This window comes from Chiloscyllium punctatum, chromosome 46 (genome assembly GCF_047496795.1).
Source record: "Chiloscyllium punctatum isolate Juve2018m chromosome 46, sChiPun1.3, whole genome shotgun sequence".
Taxonomy (NCBI): Eukaryota; Metazoa; Chordata; class Chondrichthyes; order Orectolobiformes; family Hemiscylliidae; genus Chiloscyllium; species Chiloscyllium punctatum.
In genome coordinates this window covers 49,546,982-49,568,767 of record NC_092784.1, presented here as the reverse complement: position 1 = coordinate 49,568,767, position 21,786 = coordinate 49,546,982, and the positions used below count along the sequence as shown (strand labels likewise).

The window sequence follows — 21,786 nt, the reverse complement described above, 5'->3', positions numbered from 1 at the left end:
CGCAAGTGACATTTCTGTTCTTATCCGTCAGCCAGAGCTCACTGCTTGGACCAGATTAACAACCCCAATAAGAGAACTCATATTCAATGAGGTCTACCTAACTGACATTATTACAATCACTATAACGATTACTTATCTTTTCAGACACTCCTTAAAACATATCTTTTTGACAAAGCTTCTCATTGCTCCTACTATCTGCTTTTAAGGCTTTTTTGTCTGATTATGCTTCTGTGAAGTGCCCTCGGATGCTTTTCCAGCTTAAAGATACTGTATAAGTACATATTATTGGTGTAGATTTGAATATTCATGTTCTTAGGCACAATAAAATTTGCCCAATATCAGCCATTTCTTTTCGTGACATTTCAAGCTGTGTTTCTGATTTCAAGTTTGCTAGTTAGGTACAAATGATATGACTCCATCTTTCTTGACACTATTGATTGTGATTGATATCAAAGTCATAAACTTTTTATTAGTAAAAACGGAAAAAAAAATGATCATGATAATATTAGCCTCTCCTAAATCTACAGTGGATTGCCCTTTGCATCAGATTACATTTCGAGAACTGAGAAACTCATCTTACCTTCACACGAACCATTTCTTCAGGAACATTCATCATTGCATTGGTTAACCAGCTTTCTAAACTTTTTGCAAAATTTCGAATTGCTTGAGTCAAGGCACCTGGAAACCAAGCAGTTGCATTTAATAGCTATCAATAACGATTCACAGAGCACAAGAATACCAAATATATATCCATAAAATTGTTCTAGCTATAACTGTAACATTATTTAACTTTACTGGAAATACTCACTCGGGATAGGTCGTAAGACATCTGGGATAAGGATCTCCACCAGACCTTGGTAAAGCATGTTATCACAGTATTTTGTCCACTTCAGAGACGGCTCATACTTACAGAGAACAACCAGGCATGACTTAGGGAGGCGCTTCTCAGATTCATCGTGACTATGAAAAGGAAACATTGAGTTGACAACAATTTGGGTGATTGTCAATGACCATATCATTTTTTAGTTTCTCTTTTGAATACTAAAGAGGATCCTGACAAAACATTTGACAGTTTTGAAATATCTAGGATGCCATTCTGTCAGAATTAGATCTCTGATTTAGTTTATTAATCCAATGCAATACCCATACCCCACCTCATCTATAGCTTACCTCAATTTCTTTCCCACCCTGACTTTTAGAATTCTTTTCTCCTGCAAGGCACTCTGTCAATCACTTACACTGACAATCCTGAGCCATCACTTGACTGGGAAGTGTTGTATCGCCAAAATGTCTTCCACAAAGTTTCAACCAGAGTAAACTGTAGGTTCACCATAACATCCAGGATAGCCTGCAGAAAGAACATGAAGAAGTCTGAAGAGTTTATTACTATTTTAGTAGTAATAAACAATAAATATGGAGGAATAAAAAAGGAATATGAAGTAAGAATGCATTCATTCCAATAAATTCACTTTATGAATAAGAAGTATTATGAACTCTAGGAAAAGAAAGCTTCCATCTGAATAAGCCCTGGGTAGGCAGAAATCCTTTCTTGAGAGCAGCTGCTCCATCAAAGGCTGACATTCCTCCAGTACCAATGTCATCACTGGGAATGGTAGCTACATTCAGGATCACAGTGAAGCCTTCAGCAGGGATTGATATTGGAGGAGAAATGGGGTCTGGTGGCCAGCCTCTCTAGTTCACAAATCCCTCATTTAAAGGACTCAATTGGCTTCTGAGATGGAAGGCCAGCAACAAAGCTTTCCTCCTCCAGATTTTATTGGAGGGATGAACACCCTGTACTTTCCTCCATGAACACATGTCTTTGAAGCCTGGAGGGGGACCCATTAAATTTTGTCCACGGGTTAACAGATAAAAAGGAGATGACAAAAAAACTTTGCAAAGAAGGAAAATAATTGGAAGGCAAAGTGAAACTATAAATTTAAATTATTATTAAAGAATTCTACAGACAAACAATAGAAGAAAACGTGGATTGTGACAGGGTCACAACACCATTATGATAAAGATATTAAAATATCTACTGTGCCTTTTTATTCACTAAAATGATGCACGTGACAACAGAAAAGTATCTGGAAAGATATCCGTGGATGGGGTGGGGGGAATTATTGGTAAATAAATTTAAACCCCAGGTGTAGATGGATCGTCATTGCATTTTTAGATGAAGTTAGAGATGAGACAGGAGCGGCACTACTTCATTTACATATATGGAAAAGGAATTAGGAACAGGTGGTGATTTGGTCCTTCAAGCATACTCTGCCATTCAATATGATCATGATCATGACCCTGTTCCCCTACTTTCTCCCATACACTTTGATCCCTTTAGCCCAAAGAACTATATCTAAAAACATGACTTGGTCTCAACCATTTGCTGTGGCAGAGAATTCTACAGACTCACTACTCCCTGGGTGAAGAAATCTTTCCTCATTTCAGTTCTAAATGTCCTATCCCAAATCCTTAAACTGTAACCCCTTGTTCGAGACGCCCCAGTCATCAGGAACATTCTTCCTGCGTTTACCAGTCTAGTCCTGTTAGACGTTTATTGGTTTCTATGAAATTCTGCCTCATTTTGCTAAGCTCCAGTGAAAATAGTCCTAACCGATGCACTCTCTCACTGTGCACATTGATTCCTGGAATGGCGGGACTAATCTGTAAATCTCTGTTGCATTCTGTCCATAGAGAGAACGTATTTCATCAGATAAGAAGACCAAACTTTCACACACTACTTCAGGTCTAGTCTCACTAAGAACTTGTTCAACTGCAACAAGACATCATTGTTCCATAGAGAATCCTGTCACTATGAAGGCTAACATACCATTTGCCATCTTCATAACCAGCTGCATCTGCATGCTTGCTTTAATGAAATGGTGCACAAGGACTCGGGTCTTGCTGCACTTTCCCTCTTTTCCCAAACTGTTGCCATTGAGATAATAAACTGCTTTCCTGGCTTTACTATCAAAGTGGATAACTTCACATTCATCCACATTATACTTCTTCTGTCATGCACTTGTCAACTCACTCAACCTGTCCAAATCACTCTGAAGCATCTCTGTAGTCCCTCATAGTTCACTCTCCCACCAAGCTTGGTGACATTTAGAAACGTGGAGACATTACTTTTAGTTCCCTCATCAAAATCATAAATACAAATTGTGAATAACTGGGATCTACGCAGTGACCCTTGCAGTACTCCACTAATCATTACCTGCTACTCAGAAAAAGACTTGTTTATTCCTACTCTTTGTTTCCTGTCTGCCAAACCGTTCTTCATCCATGTAATTATACAATCCTAATTCCATGTGCTTTAATTTTAAATGCTCATCTTATATGTGGGATTTTATCAGAAGTCTTCTGAAAATCCAAGTAAATCCATTTGCTCCTCCATTCAATGAGATTGTTGCTGATCTGATAACAATCAAATCTACTTTTCTGCTAACCATATTGATTAAAAATGTGCTTGTCTCAGCCCTGAACATAATTAATGACCCAGCTTCAACAGCTCTCCGAGGTCAAGAATTCCACAGATTCACTATATTCTGAGAGAAGAATTTCTCCTTAAGTCCATCTTAACTGCGGATCTCTTATTCTGAGATTATGCCCTATGGTCCTAGAATCTCATGCAAGGGCAACAACCTTTCTGCATCTACTCTGTCAAGTCCCAAGAATCTTGTATGTTTCAATAAAGTCACCTCTCAACCTGCTAAATTCCACGAGTACTGGCTGAACCTGCTCAATGTCTCCTCATTGACTATCCCTCCATACCTGGGATCATCCTAGTGAACCTTCTCTGGACTGTTCAAATACCAGTATATCTTTCATTAGATAAAGGGCCCAAAATACTTCACAATAGTCCAGCTGTGATCGGACTAGTGTCTTGTATATTTTGAGCAAAAACTCTCTACTTTTATACTTCACTCTATTTAAATAAAGGGCAAAATTCCATTTCCCTTCCCTATTACCCACTGAATCCTTATGTACTGCAGCTTTCTACATTTAAGTAACATTCAGCTCCTCTATTCTTCCCGATAAAGTGCATAACCTCACATTAACTTTATATTCCTTCTGCCAATTTTTTGTCCACTTGCTTAACCTCTCTATGTACCTCCAGAGACTCTGTCATCCACTTTCATCTGACTTACTCTCTCCCTCTGTCATCCTCACCACTTGACCTCCCATCTATTTTTGGGTCATCAGGCAGCCAGATAATTTCACATTTGAGGGAGTCGGGGTCCCATAGCATAGCTGCACTTCTGCAGTCTCTGGGTTATGAGGGCCATCGCCTCCCATATACTGTCCGCTGCTCTTTTTCCTCCCTGTGCATGTGGATGAAGTCACTGATTGCTGACACAAGTGCTTGGACTCCAGCAGTCCTCTGGGTGTCAGTGGCCTGGAATGTTTCTTCCTTGGCCATCTACGGAACTGTCAGTGTGAAGTGCTCACAAGAATATGCTCCCAAATGTTTTAATTGTGACATTCCCACTGAAGTGTCAGTATCTGCGCTTGTGGGAGGTACAGGAGGCAGTCTTGCCTATACTTCCTCTGAGGCCTCTTTCTTGTCTCTTTCTTAAAGGTCAGGAAGGAGAGAAGGGGAACAGAGTAGGTCATTTCTTCACCAGTCTTGTGGACATCCCATAGTTACCTGTAAGATACATGAGAGAAAAGGCATTGCAGCCAATGGTTAGAAGTAGTGTTCAATTAATGATCCAGAGGCTGAATTTATTATCAGAATTACACTGGAATGAAGAATGGAACTTACTCAGTTGGAAGGACATTGTGTCTTGACATCCCCACAGGAGCCATCCTAATCTTCCCCTGTGAAGAGCAAGATTCTTTCCTCTTATGGGATGAGAAGCTCGACGTAGGGCACCCCTCTTCTCGTCTGGGCTCTTGCTGCCCTACTGTGAGCTGCGTTCTTCCAGAATGAGGGAAAGGGAGAGATTGAGTGAGATGAAAGTGGATGGCATGGCTGTTCATCCAGGTGCAGGTGGTCAACAGGTGATGAGGTGTCCGGACGAGTGTGGAGGCACTGCAGAGGCCTTGCAAGTTTAGTGGTCTGGAATGCTGGGGAAATGACAGCAAGTAAGGGAAGATGTTGCAGGCAATAGTGGGAGTGGTAGAGTACGAGCCTTAGTGGGATGTGGGTGCAGGAGCAGAGATACAGTTAGTGTGAGGTATCTGAGAGAAGAGTGTGACACTTACCCTGGTGGAGCAGAGAAGGTCAGTGACCTTCTTGCGCCACTGTTGACTGCTCCTCTGGACTGTGGAGGCTGTACCTTCCCGGGTGGTGACCATGGACCAGGCTGCCAGCATCTGGTGGTGTGGCCTCCTCTGCTGGAAGAGGAAGTCCTTTCTCTGCACCACTCCACCCACCAGTACCTTCAGATCCCTGTCAGAGAATCGGGTACCAGTCACCCCTTCTCCAACATGTTGAGAATGTCTGTCACTGAGGAAGTTCCTGTGCTTGACCATGCACAGCAGCCTTTCAAATATGGCATGTGTGGCAGGGATGCCAGCTTTTCAGCAGATATAGAGTGAGTGATGAGTTCTTCTGGGAATGAAGTGTGGTGAGATGGGTTCAGAATTTGGCAAGAGGAGCAACTAGGCATGAGGTAAGTAGCTAATAAGTTGAGTTTGGTAAGATACAACAAGAGATCTCACAAGAACTTGCAGTAAAAAATCTTCCAAAATTGACACAGACAAAAAAAATGTAAGATTCAACCTAATGGACTTAGATTATCAGAAAGCCCTTGACAAAGCACCACACAGTATGTCTATCACTGCCAGAATTCATTGTGGTGACTTAATCCAATTGAAAGGCTTGCCTGCACTCCTAGCATCAGTGATATGGATGAAGGTAGGAGCATGGGGTGGGCAAGTAGGATCAAGCCAATTAAGACACATAAGAAACTCTTCAGGAGCTTTCCTAATCTACCTTAGGTTCCATCTCCCCTCTAAAATGTGAAAAGTTTGCATTTTTTCAAATGCAAAACTTACTGTCCAGCTCTGCTATATAGAAGATGCTGTGGAATAAGATTTATTTGACTTGCCACAGTGCATTTTGTACACTGCACCTGTGTTGTGCTGGTACTAAATGCAGTGAATGCTTAATATGGTGGACCAATGCTAAGCACACAGACTACACTTTCCCAGTCGAAATTGAGAATCCTCAATATTGGTGAAATTGCATTCATCACAAGTGGAAAATATTGCATCACAAACCTCATTTGCATTTTCAAGAAAGTGGAAATTTCTGGGGAGCCAGGAGATGAACTACAACATGGAATGCCCAGTTTCTAACCAGGACCTGTAGCCAGAGTATTTATGCAATTGATTCAATAAAATTATGTCTGATCAAACGGAGACCCCAATTACACTGATTGTCAGGGAAATAGAATATCGTAATAGCACTGAACGTTTACACTCTTTCATGTTGGAAATACTTTTCTATGTACTATACTTAAGTGGTTAGTAACATTTCTGCCATATATCAGCCCAACTCTCAATATTGTCCAAGGCTTGCTCCATGGTACACAAATGAATTTATTACCTGAGCAATTGCAACTGGAACTGATGTTACAGGAGTGCACAAATATGTTCATTTCTCACATTATGATAAGACCATGAGACTATACGAAATAGGAGCGGAAGTAAGGCCATTCAGCTCATCGAGCCCACTCTGCCATTCAACCATGGCTGATGGGCATTTCAACTCCACTCACCTGCACTCTCCTCGTAGCCCTTAATCCCTTAAGAGATTAAGAATTCATCAACCTCTGCCTTGAAGATATTTAACGTCCCGGCCTCCATTGAGCTCCATGGCAATGAACTCCATAGGCCCACCACTTTCTGGCTGAAGAAATGTCTCCTCATTTCAGTTCTAAATTGACCTCCTCTAAATCTAAGGCTGTGCCCACAGGTCCTAGTCTCCCTGCCTAACGGGAACAAATTCCCAGCATCCACCCTTTCTAAGCCATGCATTATCTTGTAAATTTCTATTAGATCTCCCCTCAACCTTCTAAACTCTAATGAATATAATCCCAGAATCTTCAGCCATTCATCATATGTTAGATTGGGAGGTCTGTACATAACTCCCATTATGGTTTTAATTTGCCTTTGTGGTTCCTCAACTCTACCCACACAGACTCCACATCATCTGACCCTATGACATTCACTACCACAGATTTAATTTCTCTCTTAACTAACAAGGCAACCCCGCCCCTCTGCCCACCTCCCTGTCTTTTCAATAAATTGTAAATCCTTGGATGTTTAACTGCCAGTCCTGAATCCCCATAATCTCTGTGATCCCTACCACATCATAATCATTCTTGATGATTTGTGCCGTTAATTCATCTACTTTTTTACGAATACTATGAGCATTTAGGTAAAGCGCCTTAATGCTAATTTTCTTATCCTCATGATTTCCAACATCCCTAGTAATATGTCCTAAGTTATAATTCCTTTTTGCTTCATTCTTGTCTGCCTTGAACTTAAACCCTGCACACATGCTATCCTGCCGCTTAACTTTCTACTTGACTCCATACTCCCTGTTGCTTTGCCTTTTTCTTCACCCCAACTCACGTTTAAAGTCCTAGTGACCACCCTATTTTTCTTTTTTGCGAGAACACTGGCTCCAGATCGGTTCAGGTGGAGACTGTCCCATTGGTACAGATCACTCCGGTTCCAAAACTGATGCCAATGTCCCATGAAATGGAATCCTTCTTTTCCACACCAATCTCTTAGCCACATACTTACTTCCCTAATTTTCTTATCCATATGCCAATTAGCATGTGGCTCAGGCAGTAATCCAGAAATTATGACCTGCAAGGACCTGTTCTTCAATTTCCTTCCTTGTGCTTGATACTCCCCAAACAGGGTCTCCTTCCTAACCTTGCTAGTGCCAACGTGGATGGTAGGATAGCCCTCAAAGAAAATTAAAACTGCGTGGCACTGCTCTGAGGAACTCCAAAAGAAGTGACCATCTTCGTTTGTGTTAGACATGGCTCCAGCTAGTGAATATTTTTACCTGATCCCTACTGAATTCAATTTTACTGGGTTCCTTGGTACTACACTCAATCAAATGCTGCCTCAATGGCTAGGATAGTTAATCTCACCTTGACTCTGGAATTCCTTTGTCCATTTTGAATACAGATTATATTGCTTGTAACTGAGTGTTTCTGGCAGAACCCACATTTAGCATTGTAGGCAAGTTACTGGTGTTATAGCACTGTAAATGAAAGCTTGCATCACTTTGCTGACCATGAAGAGAAGATAACTGGTCAGATTGGGATTCCTGTGGTTAAACCTCCACTCCCGGCACCTTCCCCTGCAACCGCAAGAAATGCAAAACTTGCGCCCACACCTCCCCCCTTACTTCCCTCCAAGGCCCCAAGGGATACTTCCATATCCGCCACAAATTCACCTGTACCTCCACACACATCATCTATTGCATCCGCTGCACCCGATGTGGCCTCCTCGATATTGGGGAGACAGGCCGCCTACTTGCGGAACGTTTCAGAGAACACCTCTGGGACACCCGGACCAACCAACCCAACCACCCCGTAGCTCAACACTTCAACTCCCCCTCCCACTCCACCAAGGACATGCAGGTCCTTGGACTCTTCCATTGCCAGACTTCTCCAGTTTCCTCATTTCCCCTCCCCCCACCTTGTCTCAGTCAAATCCCTCGAACTCAGCACCGCCTTCCTAACCTGCAATCTTCTTCCTGACCTCTCCACTCCCACCCCACTCTGGCCTATCACCCTCACCTTGACCTCCTTCCACCTATCGCATTTCCAACGCCCCTCCCCCAAGTCCCTCCTCCCTACCTTTTATCTTAGCCTGCTGGACACACTTTCCTCATTTCTGAAGAAGGGCTTATGCCTGAAACGTCGATTCTCCTGTTCCTTGGATGCTGCCTGACCTGCTGTGCTTTTCCAGCAACACATTTTCAGCTCATTCCTGTGATTAAAGCAAAGCTAGCAAATTTTTGACTTTGATGTGTAAATGCCACGCCTCATGACAGTACAGAAGGGCATGTTAGAGATACCAACGATGTACTCCTGTCCAAAACATCATGTTCATAACTTAAGGTTCTAACTATTATGCTCGGCTTTTATATGTATGATTTGAATTGGTTGTGTCACAATACCTCACAGTGCTCCCGATAGAGTAGCTGGAAAGCCTTGATGTGTTCCATAGTGATACCATCTGGCAATGTTTTTCCCTGCAAGTCTATTTCAACAAATTCTGGTAGAGCCCGAGAAGCATCTGTAATATAACATGAATTGGAAAATTCAATCACAAGTTAGTATTCTTGTAAAAATGGTATCAAACACTGAAAAATGGATCTACTGTAGGCTTGATCAATGCCCAGGCCAATGTGTCAGCTGAGTGCTTACGTTAGTCGGTGATCTCACAAAATTTAGCAGCTTTTCTCAGACCATCAGATTAAATAACTAATTCGAAGGAAATCTGGAAAACTGTCACTAGTTGTTGATCAGCTATATTTTTTGGTCAGCTACAGAAAAGTCTTGGTGCCAGTCATGGAGAAGGCAACCAACACATTGCTGACAGGAAGTCTTTTAGGCTAAACATACTGAAAAGCTTTTTTTTGTGCTTTGTAATAATGTGACATATATTTAATTATGTTTACTTAATACCTTGATAACCAGAAAGGGTAGCCTTGTTAGGACAACACAAGATTTCATTCAGAATCAAGAATAATCATCAAAGCATCTTAGATAGTAATTGTTCAATCTTTTATCTATGATGTTTCAACACACTATTAGTCTGTAAACCTACTTTTGGTATTGCAGCTTCATCTAGATTTTTCACCTCAAAATATGCTCACAACAGGAATACAAATGAGATCTGTTCATAGGCATGAAAAAAATATTTTCAATCATTTACCCATTTTACAAAAGTTCAGTATGGTCATAACAAATACCCACTCAGATTGTCCAGTCATTTATTCATGTGCCAGGTCAAAGTTTCTGTAAGGTTAAGATGTATATTTAATGATGAAATAAAAGATTGTGTTTTCACAGTCGGACAAAAATTCAGAAAAGCTACTGAAAGTAAAACTGTTTAAAGCTTTTTTTATTTTATGCATTTTACCAGTTTATTCAACAAGGTGAGGAGAGAAGAAAGTCAGTATTTATATTTTACTATCCATGGTTACCTCAAATTATAATGCAAAGTATATCATCTGCATTTGCTACTGTCTAATTTATCAGGTCAGTGATAACTTACCCAAGAATTGCTGATACTGCTGGACCTGCGCGCTGATATCTGACAGGCCACCACCCTGTTGCTGCCCAACTCCCATACCATTTGTCATCCCCTCCACCTTCTGGATTGGCTTGAGTCTGTAGCATGAAGGAGAAAACGGACTGAAATACAGTCCATTCCTTAATGGTCAAAGTAGCATTTTCCAAAAAAAAAATGATAGAATAAAACCTACTTTTCACTGTTGTCACTTGATTCCAGAATCGCTATGTGGGAATAATTAATGCTCTGAAAGGGACATTCCATTTGAAGTAATCCCCCAAACCATGATATGGATGCAATAGTGACTTGGAAGACAATTAACAGACACAACCCCAGATTACGACTCACTGTGCCATCTACTTTATTTGTAATACAATTCTCATATATTAGCAGGTTCATTATTTTAACTATAACAGCACCGCACCACATGCCCAACATGCTACTATCATGGCAATTGGAACAAATGGAATTCCACCTTCAGGACTAACAGAATGCTCCAAGTGGTGTTCCTCAAAGAGCTGTGAAGAGGCCTCACATACAAATGACTTGGCTGAGGGAGTAAAGAGTTGTATTTCAAAGTTGGGAGGCACAGTAAGTTGTATGGAGGGGAGCAGAAAGTTGCAAAGGCATGTGGATGTAGTGAGTGGGTAAAACAATAACAGGTGGACCAATGTGGGAAATTAAGAGGACATCAACTTTGGATCTTAGAAAGTTGAATCAGAATATTTTCTTAATTGCAAGAAACTACTGGCTGCAATGGAGTAGAAGGGTTCAGGAGTCCAAATCACTAAAGGCTGAACACAGATGTAGCAAAAGAAGGCTAATGGAGTGTGAGCCTCTGTCACAAGGAGACTGTAATTCATGTTATACACAACCTGAGTCAGACCTCTTTTGAATTATTATTTGGACACCAAACCACAGAAAATGCATATTGACTTTCAAAGCGGCATAGGAAAAATTCAACAGAATTTACAAAATCATAGCATTCAATATGAGGATAGGTTGCATAAACCTAGTGTGCATTCTTTTGGGTTGAGAAGACTGATAATCCAGTTGATAAATTGATCTTTCAAGGTAGATAAAGTATTTCCATGGTTAAGGAATCTATAAAATGACAGCACTATTTAAATTCAGAGCTATGCCATTTGGGAGGTGGGATAGGTGAATATCAGAAAGAACTCTTCATGTCAAAGGTAACAGAAACCTGAAATCTACTCCCTAAAATGGCTGTTGATGCTACGCACACTATAATTTACAAACCTGATTGACACTTTTTTTTTGTTCATTAAGAGAATCAAGATATATTGAATAAGGACAGGTAAATAGAGTTAGATAGAGAACAAGTTATCTATTTGAACAGATTCAAGGTGCTGATTGGTTAACTCCTGTTCATACGGAGGATTCATCAACTAGCTTGCTAAGTAGGAAATATATATTAATTAGACTGGGACAATCATGGAGTAAGATTCCTTGAGGAGGAAAACTGTGGTTAGGCAATTGGTTCTTAAGCAGGTAACTACCAGCATTGCTCAATGTACTTGCACTCAAATTATAAGCAATCATCTAAAACATGTACAAAGTAAAGATAGTGAAAGCTAATGGATTAATTAATTCACTCAGGAAAAAGGGATGCTGAAAAGTCTCATTAATCAATATCAGAGTTGTATGCAAATTATTTCAACAAATATGAAATAATATCCATTTTTATAAAGCTCTAATGGACACCACAATAAAAAGACACACATTCTTTATTTTGGATATGAAAGCCTGTCTGAAAATTGTAACTTGCCCAATCTGATTCAGAATTGATGCAAATCATCAGCATCAGCATAAATGGGAACTTTCTCTCGTTCACTCACCTCTGTTTCTGTGTAAATGGCTGTTGCCTTATGGCCAGGTGTTGTTGATCCTCTATCAGTCGAATTAAAGGTGAGTTTGCTTTAATGCGAAGTCCATAATAGTGATATTTTGAATTTCCCCTATTGATAAAGGAAAATAGTTTCAGAACAGTAGTTGGGGTGACCAGAAAATGCAGTCATAGTACCTACATTTGCATTCTGACCTTAGGAATATAACAGTAATGTTACTGGACTAATGTTCCAGAGGCTTTGATTAATGACCTAGACACATTAGTTCAATTTTTACCACGACAGCTGGAGGATTCAGGTGTAATTAATTAAATAAACCTGGAATAAAATACTCATATCAATAATCATTACCAGAAAACCACCAGAGTTGCAGAAAAAACTCAGTTCCCTCAGGCCCTTCAGGGAAGGAAACCTGGTGTCTATATCTGCTTTGGCCTATATGTGACACTAGGTTCAAAGCAATGTAGTTGACTTAACTGTCATCTGAAATTGCCTAAAATATTACTTAGGTACATTTTGCAAGCATGTGTATTAAATGCTGGTCTTGTACTGATGCCAATATCCCATGAATTAATATAAAAAATTTTAAAATAATAAACAAGCCCTTCCTGTTGATGCTAACTTGAAACACTCCAAGTAAAAGTGACTAATGCCTGTGGCCAATATTTGTGTTGAAGCATGGAAGATTTACTTAAAGTCAGCTTAAAAAGTGCTGCAATACTACTGTTCTGAGGTGGACTCAGCACACCTCAGAAATTAGTCCAGTAACAACTTGGCAAATCCAACTAAAACAAGAAATAAAGTTTAAAAATGGTTGTAAGCAAATCACAATTTTATTTTACTTCTATTTTCAGTTCTGCAGCCTGTTTTCCTAATATATTTCTCCTTGTATCATATTTTAATTATCACTATATAGACTTTTATTAAAATTTGCACTTACAAGAAAATAGTTCTATTTCTGTTCATTTTTTGGATAAATCTGGCTTAATGCCACAACCTTGTTTGACATTAAACTTTTGTTAAAACTTGACAGAAAATAAGATACTGGTTATGATGTATTCTTATCCTTTTATGGCTTCTGCAGAATTTCTTTTCCATTGTTTTTGACTGTACTCTCGGACATTCCAATCTTTGAGTACACCTACTCTGTCCACAATTTGGAGATGCCAGTGTTGGACTGGGGTGTACAAAGTTAAAAAACACACAACACCAGGTTATAGTCCAACAGGTTTAATTGGAAGCACACTAGCTTTCGGAGCGATGCTTCATCACCTGATGAAGGAGCGTCAGTCCGAAAGCTAGTGTGCTTCCAATTAAACCTGTTGGACTATAACCTGGTGTTGTGTGATTTTTAACTTTGTACTCTATCCACAGTGTGGTGCTATCACATCATGGCCAAAGTTATATTTTTGAAAGAAAAGATTAAAGAACATGAAAACATCCTAACCCCCAACTCATTTCAGCCCTATTTTCCGTTGTTCTAACATTCTCAGAACAAATGAGTTATTTTAAAAAGTATACAAATTATTAGGGAACAGATCGGCAATTTGTGTCAGTTCAATAGACCCTTCCGGTGTTTTGCTCTCTCAGCAGCTGAAATTTTATACAAAATATCAATATTGCTGCAATAATCTGGTAGGTTAAACATACAAATTAAAACGGGGATGTTGAGAAGCCGAATAACTTTATCAGAGAGCTGCCAGCATCAGGTGTTGCACTAATCAATGTGACTTTGGTCACCCATCATTAAATTTTCCACCCTTCTTCCAACCTTTTGCTTGTTGCCTTCTATTCTGTGCCAATGAAACTCAATGTAAACTCAAAAACACACCAGTTCATCTTTTGGTTAGACAGCCATCAAGACTCAAAGCTGAGTTCAACAACTTGATCATAATTTCTACACCCATATTTTCAGACGGCAGCTGTGACTGGTGATTCAGGATCATGACTATTCTTATTTTTGATTGTCTTCTAGACACATCTTTTGTTTTTTTGCTTGTGTCATGACCATTTCCTTTCACCCTGCCCTATCATTTCTTTGGTCATTTAATCTCTCCAGCCTTTTGCCCCATCAGGGAGCTACTCTTGTGCTCTTTCCCAACTATGTCACTCCCTCTCTGCATTTGTACTTGATTTAAATCTGTTAAATCTCATCAAAACCAAAAGAACTGCAAATGCCGGAAATCAGAATATGTTAAATCTCGTCATTTTTCAGGTTGTGATGAAAGACCATTGACCTAAAATATTAACTTTCTTTCTCTCTCCGCAGATGCCACCAGCCTGATCAGCTAAGAATTTCCAAAACTTGAATTTTTATTTCAGATTTCCACCATCAGTAGCATGTTATTCCACAAATAGTGTGAAGTTAGAAATACATCACAAATTTGCATCGAACATTATTACAAATGCAATCTCATAGAAATATGTGCGTTCCAGAAGTTGTAAGAGACAGTTTGTTAAAACGTTGAACTTGGAACTGTAGCAGTGCTGAAGATAATTTACATTTCAGCATTGGAATATTTGCAATATCAGATCATGCAGTTTTCAACTTCAATGAAATACTTCTGAAACACCCTTTAATCAACAAATCTGAATTATTATCAATCTCTCCTGTAAAATGGTAAAGAAAGCTAACCGTGTGCCAAGTCTCCGGGTTCGGAGTCCCATGAATACTGATCTTATCAGTTTGCCAAACGAGGCAGCATTTACAGGCTCCAGTTTCTGCTCCTGACAGTGTAACAGGTAGTGACAATAAAGTGTGCTTCGAGGCAAACTCACTCCTTCTGCAGTTTCATAGTTATCTAATAACCACTGAACCTGTGCGAGAACAAGAAAAATGTTTGTTTTATTTCACTTTTGTCATCTTCTTTGAAACATTTTACTGTAATCTTAAGTTAAAGCAATTTCCAACTTGTCAAGACTTCACATTTATTTAGTGTCATTGGAAAATAGCTACATCAACAATAAAGAGACTTTACAGTCTAAAAGGCTGAAAAACCAAAGGAGCAAAATAAAAGACATTTATTCATGTTCAAAAATATTTCCTTAAGATTAATTTACAGAGTGTAGCATTTCACAAATAATTTAAATAACTAATTATCTTGCTGATATATTGCTTGTGGAAAACCAAATTAAACTGAGGTGGATTTTCAAATTGTCACCGATACACAAAAATGATATTGCAGGTCTGTTGCCATAACAGAAACTGTTCCATTTTAGTTGTTCTCAGTGGAAATGATATTAGGCTATTTTGGCATTAAGAGGTTAATTTGCAACACCTTTCATATATCCAAGCAGGGAAAATTGAAAACCTGACCCCATTGTACAAGCTCCATAATTCTATCTCCTGATGTTTGATTTGCAATCATTTCCTCCATATTTCCTACTTTTCTGACTCTTTCTGTCTCAATCTTCCTCCCACCCTCTTACTGTAAATCTTTCCACTCATTGCCTTTCTTCTATCGCTTTCTCTCTCTGATTGCTCTGTCTGAAGGTAGAAATGATACCTCAATGTGTGCGTGCATGTCTACCTCTAAAGTAAGCCTCACAAGCACAGAGGTGACACTCTTTCATTTAATGAGAATAACGAAAATGCATAATAATTGTGGTAAAACTTCCTGATCACCTAATAGCTGAAATAGTTCAGTAGGTATATAAAACAATCCAATTCATTTTGAATCAAATTTAGGTTTCACGCACAAAAATATTAGTGCCTTATTTTCTGTGTTTTAAGTTACTATGTTCTGAAATGTCCCATTTATTATCTGTTAGAATATTACCTTTTGCAGAATTTCACATTGTTTCTACAAGGTGTCAAACTTAATAAATAGGTCCTATATGAAGTGGTCTTAATATTATTATACAATCACAGTTACAAACCACTGGTTTCTTCACTGTGCTTATGAACAAATACTTGCATAATATACAAAAGAAAATGTAGTCTTGTAATGCACTGAAACTCACATTTGCCTGAGAAGATTTGCCATATTTCATATATATTTTATAACATTACTCATTTCAATACTTAATATGGAAGATAGGCAGAAAACCATTAATTAATTATTATGCTCTTGTATCTACCTTGTACAGAAGTGTCTTAGTGGCCATAACGGTGAGGGTTCAAATGACTATATAAAGCATTAAGGGGTCAACTTTTGCTGTTCACAAAATCATGAGAACTCTCAGTTGTGATATAGCCACACATAATTCCAAGCATATATTTATTCTACACATTATATGCACACCAACACAAATCAGAAAATTCTTAAGAAAAATAGGTCTATGTTTGTTTACTTTGTATTTATTCCCAATTTTATCCAAGGTGCTGCTCGCCCATAGATAGCATCCTTCTGTCTGGAGACTAGGATGGTCTGGTGCGCAGATTTCTATATCACAGTTTTCAATGCTGTTCCATGAAACAACAACAGAAAATACACTTGCTATTCTGCAAGTCTATCAGCTCAGCTTTTTCAAAAGAGCATCCCAAATTAGAAATATCATATCTAGCAAAAACTGATAAAATTTGGTCTCAAAAGTGGCATGCAATTTATAGTGACAGGCAATCCTGTGATCCAGACCTTAACCATCTGGTTGGGAGGCAGGTGTTCTAACATTTGTGCTAATGGACCACCCTTATTGAACAACACAAAACAGAAACCCCAGGGGAGTCAGCACTTGGAAGAGTTGACCAGTGACTCACTGTGGCTGGAGAGGCACGCATGGTGTGACTGTAAGACTGACTGGAGCTCCCCAGCATGTAACCTCCCTGGATGACATAGGTCCCTCCTCCTGGGTTGGCCACAATCTGCCCTCCCGTGACATACATTGGCACCGTTCCACTACTGACCACGTTCTGCGAAGTCACCGGCGTGGCAACCTGGTTTGGTGTCCCCTGAGATTCATAGTAAGTCCCGCTTGTGTTCTGGTTGTACAGCTGAGTTTCTGAATAAGGGTAGGTATTTGAACGTCTGAAATGAAAAAAATACGGCAGCGGTTCCACAAAAATGACTCCAGTGACAGTTGCCTACTTATATTTAGAAGTGCAGCATTACAAAACAATAGCGAATATAAAAGATAAACAAACCATATTAGAGACTCTACATTAAATGCCTTATTTTGGTTGCCCAGTAGGCATGCAGTTCTTCTAATAAATTTGCTCCATAGATCTTCACTTTCCTCTAAAACACAGTAGGCACTTACTATGGTAAAGAAAATATAAAAATGCAGGCATCAGGTACATGAATTGTCGTTGCAGTTTCAAAACATGCTCAGTTACACCATTTACTATAACATTTCATAGAACTTTTGAATATGGAAAGTTTTGAATGTCCTGAGTGATATCCTGAGTAATTCACCACATAAACTATTTTAGAAGCAAGTAGTAATAAAAATGAGGAAGAACAGAAAATGTCTTTTAAAAACAAATATAACTTGATAATTTCATAAGTTTAAATACTATACAGGTCAGTAATGATTCTTATACACTTGCTACAATTTGAAATCCTGAGACAGATGGTTGCAATTCAGCTTTTGTTTCAGTGATCAATGTAAATATTGATTTTAAAACTTGCTTAAAAGAGAGCTTGCTGTATTGGTCAGAACATTTATTGTAATGTAAATTTACTATTAATATTTGTGATGTTTTAGCTGCAAATATAGGAGCCTATAAGTGTGAAAATCAATCTTTAAAACAGACATTCAGATTAAACACTTAGAAATGCACAAGTATCTCACAACAATGACCTGAATTCGTACAGTACTCTTATATAACAATGTCCCAAGCTTCTAAGCAAGCATACCAATTTAAAAATTATCAACATCAAGACACAGCAATAGATAATAGGCCACATGATTCAAGCTTGGTGTAAGAGGGAAATTTTAAGAAGCATCTTCCAGGTGGAAATGTAGAAAGGGGGATAGATCCAGGGAGGGAATTTCACAGTTGAAGTTCCAAACAACTGAAAGCACAGCAAATAATGTTGACGCAACTAAACCTGGGAATGTGCAATTGGCCAGAATTAGATGATCACAAAATGGTCAAAACTAATTATTTTAGTTCATCAATAGGAATGAATTTCAAAATAAGTTATTTTAAAAATAACTAATTCTGCTTGCTATAAACTATAACCACACTTATTGAAATCAGCACCCACCATCTCATTTGTGGTTTGTCTTCACTCATGAAAGTTAAATGGCTTTTTATGAGCATGCAATTTATAACCACAGAAGTTTATTTTTTGACTGTTCAAACCCTGAACTTTTCACCTCTAGCACACAGAAATGTATTTTTGAGGGATAACTGGCTCTTAATATTGGTCATCTTGGGTGACATTTTTCTTTCTTTTCTAAGATGATGTCTCTTTACTTTCCCTTCAAGAAATTTTACCATGCTGTGATGATGCCACTGTTGTAATATGCAGTTTATGTTCTGTGATAGGATAATGACCCACATTATATTCACTCGCATGAATTAAGAATTATCCATTAGTGGCCCTCAGGTTCTATGCTGTTTTCTTGACATTGTAATTATATGAAGTTGTACCCTTAAAAATAACACAGATTCCATTAACTTGCATATTCCTTGACCAGTTCTTGAAGTATTCTTACAATGCTTTCTTTCTACTCACATTGTGCTTCCCGTATAGCTGGCATCACCCCCTTCTACATACTGCACTTGATTCGAGTAGACATGCTGAACCGGCTGCACTGGGACCTGTTGTAACTGCTGAACCTAATATGGAGGTCATCAGGAAGGAAAGGTTAATCAGGAGGTACTATTTATTAACTAACAAACCAAGATATCAAAACATTTGTCTTGAACCAAAACTGCTAGACTATCTTCCTTAATAATGGCCCTAACTTCTTAACCTCTGTGTATCATAGTGCTGGGGGGGGGAGAAACCATTTGAAATGTTTGATATTATTATTTGAAGCTCGCAAGGCATTAAATACCATTATAGCAATACTGCTTCCATAAATCAGTGTGTTAAAATGTAAATGGTGCCAGCATTGGGTCATGCAAATTAGGATGAGCTTTCATTTCCTTTTATGATCACTATTCAGCAGCCACTGTACATGGTGGCAACCCTGCCATAACCATTCTGGCGGGACTGACAGGATTAAATCCTGGTCAGGCACTTGGGCCTCCAGGTTATTGTGAGTGGAATTTTACCACGGAAAGTCCAGTATGGGGCAAGTATACTGTCCCTGAGATGCCAAAGGATAACAGCTCATCAGTACCAGCAGCATCACTAGGATTAGAATACTTCAAAAACTCAATCCATTGTGAGTTTAGCATTAACATGCTATTTTAAAATATTAAAAATTGTAATAATGCAACTTTATGCTGAGATACGAACTTTGGAGCTCAACTTAAATGAATATCAAAAGTTAAGCCATGATTTTCCACCTACATGATGACACATGAACAATTCCAGTTTATTAACATGAAATGTTTTTTAAAAATTCAGATAGGGTGGTTATAATAAATTGATTCATTAAAAAATGTGAGATTTTAAAAAATTAATTTAGTTTGCTGCCTTAATTGCCCTCAAGAAATTGGTGGTGAGCTCCCTGTTGAAACACGACAGTTCATGTGGTGTATCTATACCCACTGTGTTATTAGGGAGGGAGGGAGTTCCAGAAGTTTGAACCAGTGACTGTGAAGGAACAGTATTACAGTTGTTAGTCAGGGTCTGGCTTTCAAGGGAGAATTATAGGTTGTAGTGTTCCCATATACCTGCTACCCTTGTTCTTATGGGGTAGAGATCGCAGATTTGTATGGTGCTATCTATGGGTGAGTTGTTGCAGTGCATCTTACAGATGATACACTATACATTCACTACTGTGGGTTGATGGTGGAGGGAGTGAATGTTGAAAGTGTTAGGCAGGGCTTCAACCAAGTGGGTGGCTTTGACCTGGATGGTGCTGACATTTTTTTGTTGAGTGCAGCTGAAGATGAACTCATCCAGGCAAGTGGACAATATTCCATCACACTCCTAAGTTATGCCTTGTAGACTGGAGACATGCTTTGGGAGTCAGATGGTAAATTACTTACCATAGAATACCCAGCTGCTAATATGCCCTTATGGCCACAGCATTTATATTCCTGCTCCACTTCAATTTTTATTCAATGGAGACCTCCAGGATGTTGATAATCGGAAATTCAGTGATAGTTATGTCCTTGAATGTTAAGGGTGATGGTTGGAGATAGTTATTGCCTGGCATTTGGGCAGCCTGAATCTTACTTGTCAGACCAAGCCGAAGTACTGTCCATAATCTAATCAAGCAGAGTCAGCATGATTTCATGAAAAGGAAATCGTGTCTGATTAATTTATTATAAGTTTTTGAAGAAGTCTCAAACAGATTAGATAGAGGGCAACGGGTAGGTGTGATGCATTAGGGCTTTCAGAAGGCAGGGTACCTCACAAAAGATTAAGTCATAGGAAAAGAGCCCATCATGTAGTATATCATGGAGGTAGAATATCAGTGTTTATAGATAATTAGTTAATAGGCAGAAAACAGTGAATGGGGAGAAGGGCTTCTTTTTCAGAGTGGCAACTTCTTTTTAGCTGGGTTCCACAGGGATCAGACCTGGGACTATAACTGCTTACAGCATAAATGAATGACTTGGAAGAGGGAAGTGAATGCGCCTATAGGCAAATTTGCAGATGGCACAAAAATAGATGAATTGGCAAGTTGTAAGGGAGATACAATTTACAGAGCGATATCAATGTGTTGACTAAGTAGCAAGAAGTTGGCAAGTGGAGTACAGTATAATGTGTAAAAATGTGAAGTTGTTCATTTTGGAAGGGAAAACCTGCAGAAAGCTGGAACACAAAGGGACTTGGGGGTGCTTGTGCATAAAATACAGTACGCTAGCACATAGGGGCAGCAGGTAATCAGGAAGGTCAAATAAACTACAAGCAGCTTAGACTATAAAAGTAGGGAAGTCTTACTGCAACTGTACTAACCCTAACACTGGTATTATTTCATTGGAGGCAGTTCAGAGAAGTTTTGCTAGGATGATCCTGGAATGAAGGAATTGTTATATCAGCAAAGGCTAAATAGTTTTAGATTCTATTCACTGGAGTTAGGAAGAATGAGAGGAAATCTAATTGAAATATATAGGATTCTTAAGATACTTAACAGAGTAAATGCTGAGATGATGTTACCCTCATGGGACTCTAGGACCAGGGGGTATTCTCAGAATAATGAGGTGCCAATTTATGACTGAGATAAGGAGGAAAGTGAATGTGAGGAATGTCAGGTCAGTAATCATTCTACTGAATGGTGGTGCAGGCTCGAGGGGTAAATCTGGTAAATTTCCTCTGCACCCTCTCCAGTGCTATCACATCCATCCCCTATAACGTGGATTCCAGAACTGCATAGAATACTCTAGCTGTGGCCTAATCATAATTTTACACAGTTGCAGCATAAACTTCCAGGTTGTAGACGCTATACCTCAACTAATAAAGACAAATATCCCATATGCCTTTTTAACCACTTTATCTACCAGTCCTGCTACCTTAAGGGACCTGTGAATTTCACACCAAGGTCCCTCTGATCCTTGGTGCTCCCCAGGGTCCTACCATTCATCACATGTTCCTTTGCTTTGTTTGTCCTGCCCAAGTACATC

The 21,786-nt window shown here is 39.1% G+C and overlaps 1 protein-coding gene across 3 annotated transcripts in view; it reads right to left on the bottom strand.

The window, feature by feature from the left end:
- Nucleotides 1-21,786, bottom strand: part of rfx1a (regulatory factor X, 1a (influences HLA class II expression)) — a 145,232-nt gene that overhangs the window by 33,379 nt on the left and 90,067 nt on the right. Inside the window, exons 5-13 of one of the 3 annotated variants that reach the window (XM_072564169.1) lie at nucleotides 18,776-18,879; nucleotides 16,849-17,116; nucleotides 14,785-14,966; nucleotides 12,141-12,260; nucleotides 10,264-10,403; nucleotides 9,161-9,279; nucleotides 1,239-1,348; nucleotides 809-960; nucleotides 581-678 (exon numbers count right to left, since the gene is read on the bottom strand). In XM_072564169.1, the coding sequence (XP_072420270.1) occupies nucleotides 581-678; nucleotides 809-960; nucleotides 1,239-1,348; nucleotides 9,161-9,279; nucleotides 10,264-10,403; nucleotides 12,141-12,260; nucleotides 14,785-14,966; nucleotides 16,849-17,116; nucleotides 18,776-18,879 (1,293 nt within the window). The remainder of the gene's footprint in view (nucleotides 1-580; nucleotides 679-808; nucleotides 961-1,238; nucleotides 1,349-9,160; nucleotides 9,280-10,263; nucleotides 10,404-12,140; nucleotides 12,261-14,784; nucleotides 14,967-16,848; nucleotides 17,117-18,775; nucleotides 18,880-21,786) is intronic. The other 2 variants (XM_072564170.1, XM_072564171.1) reach the window with 2 other exon arrangements.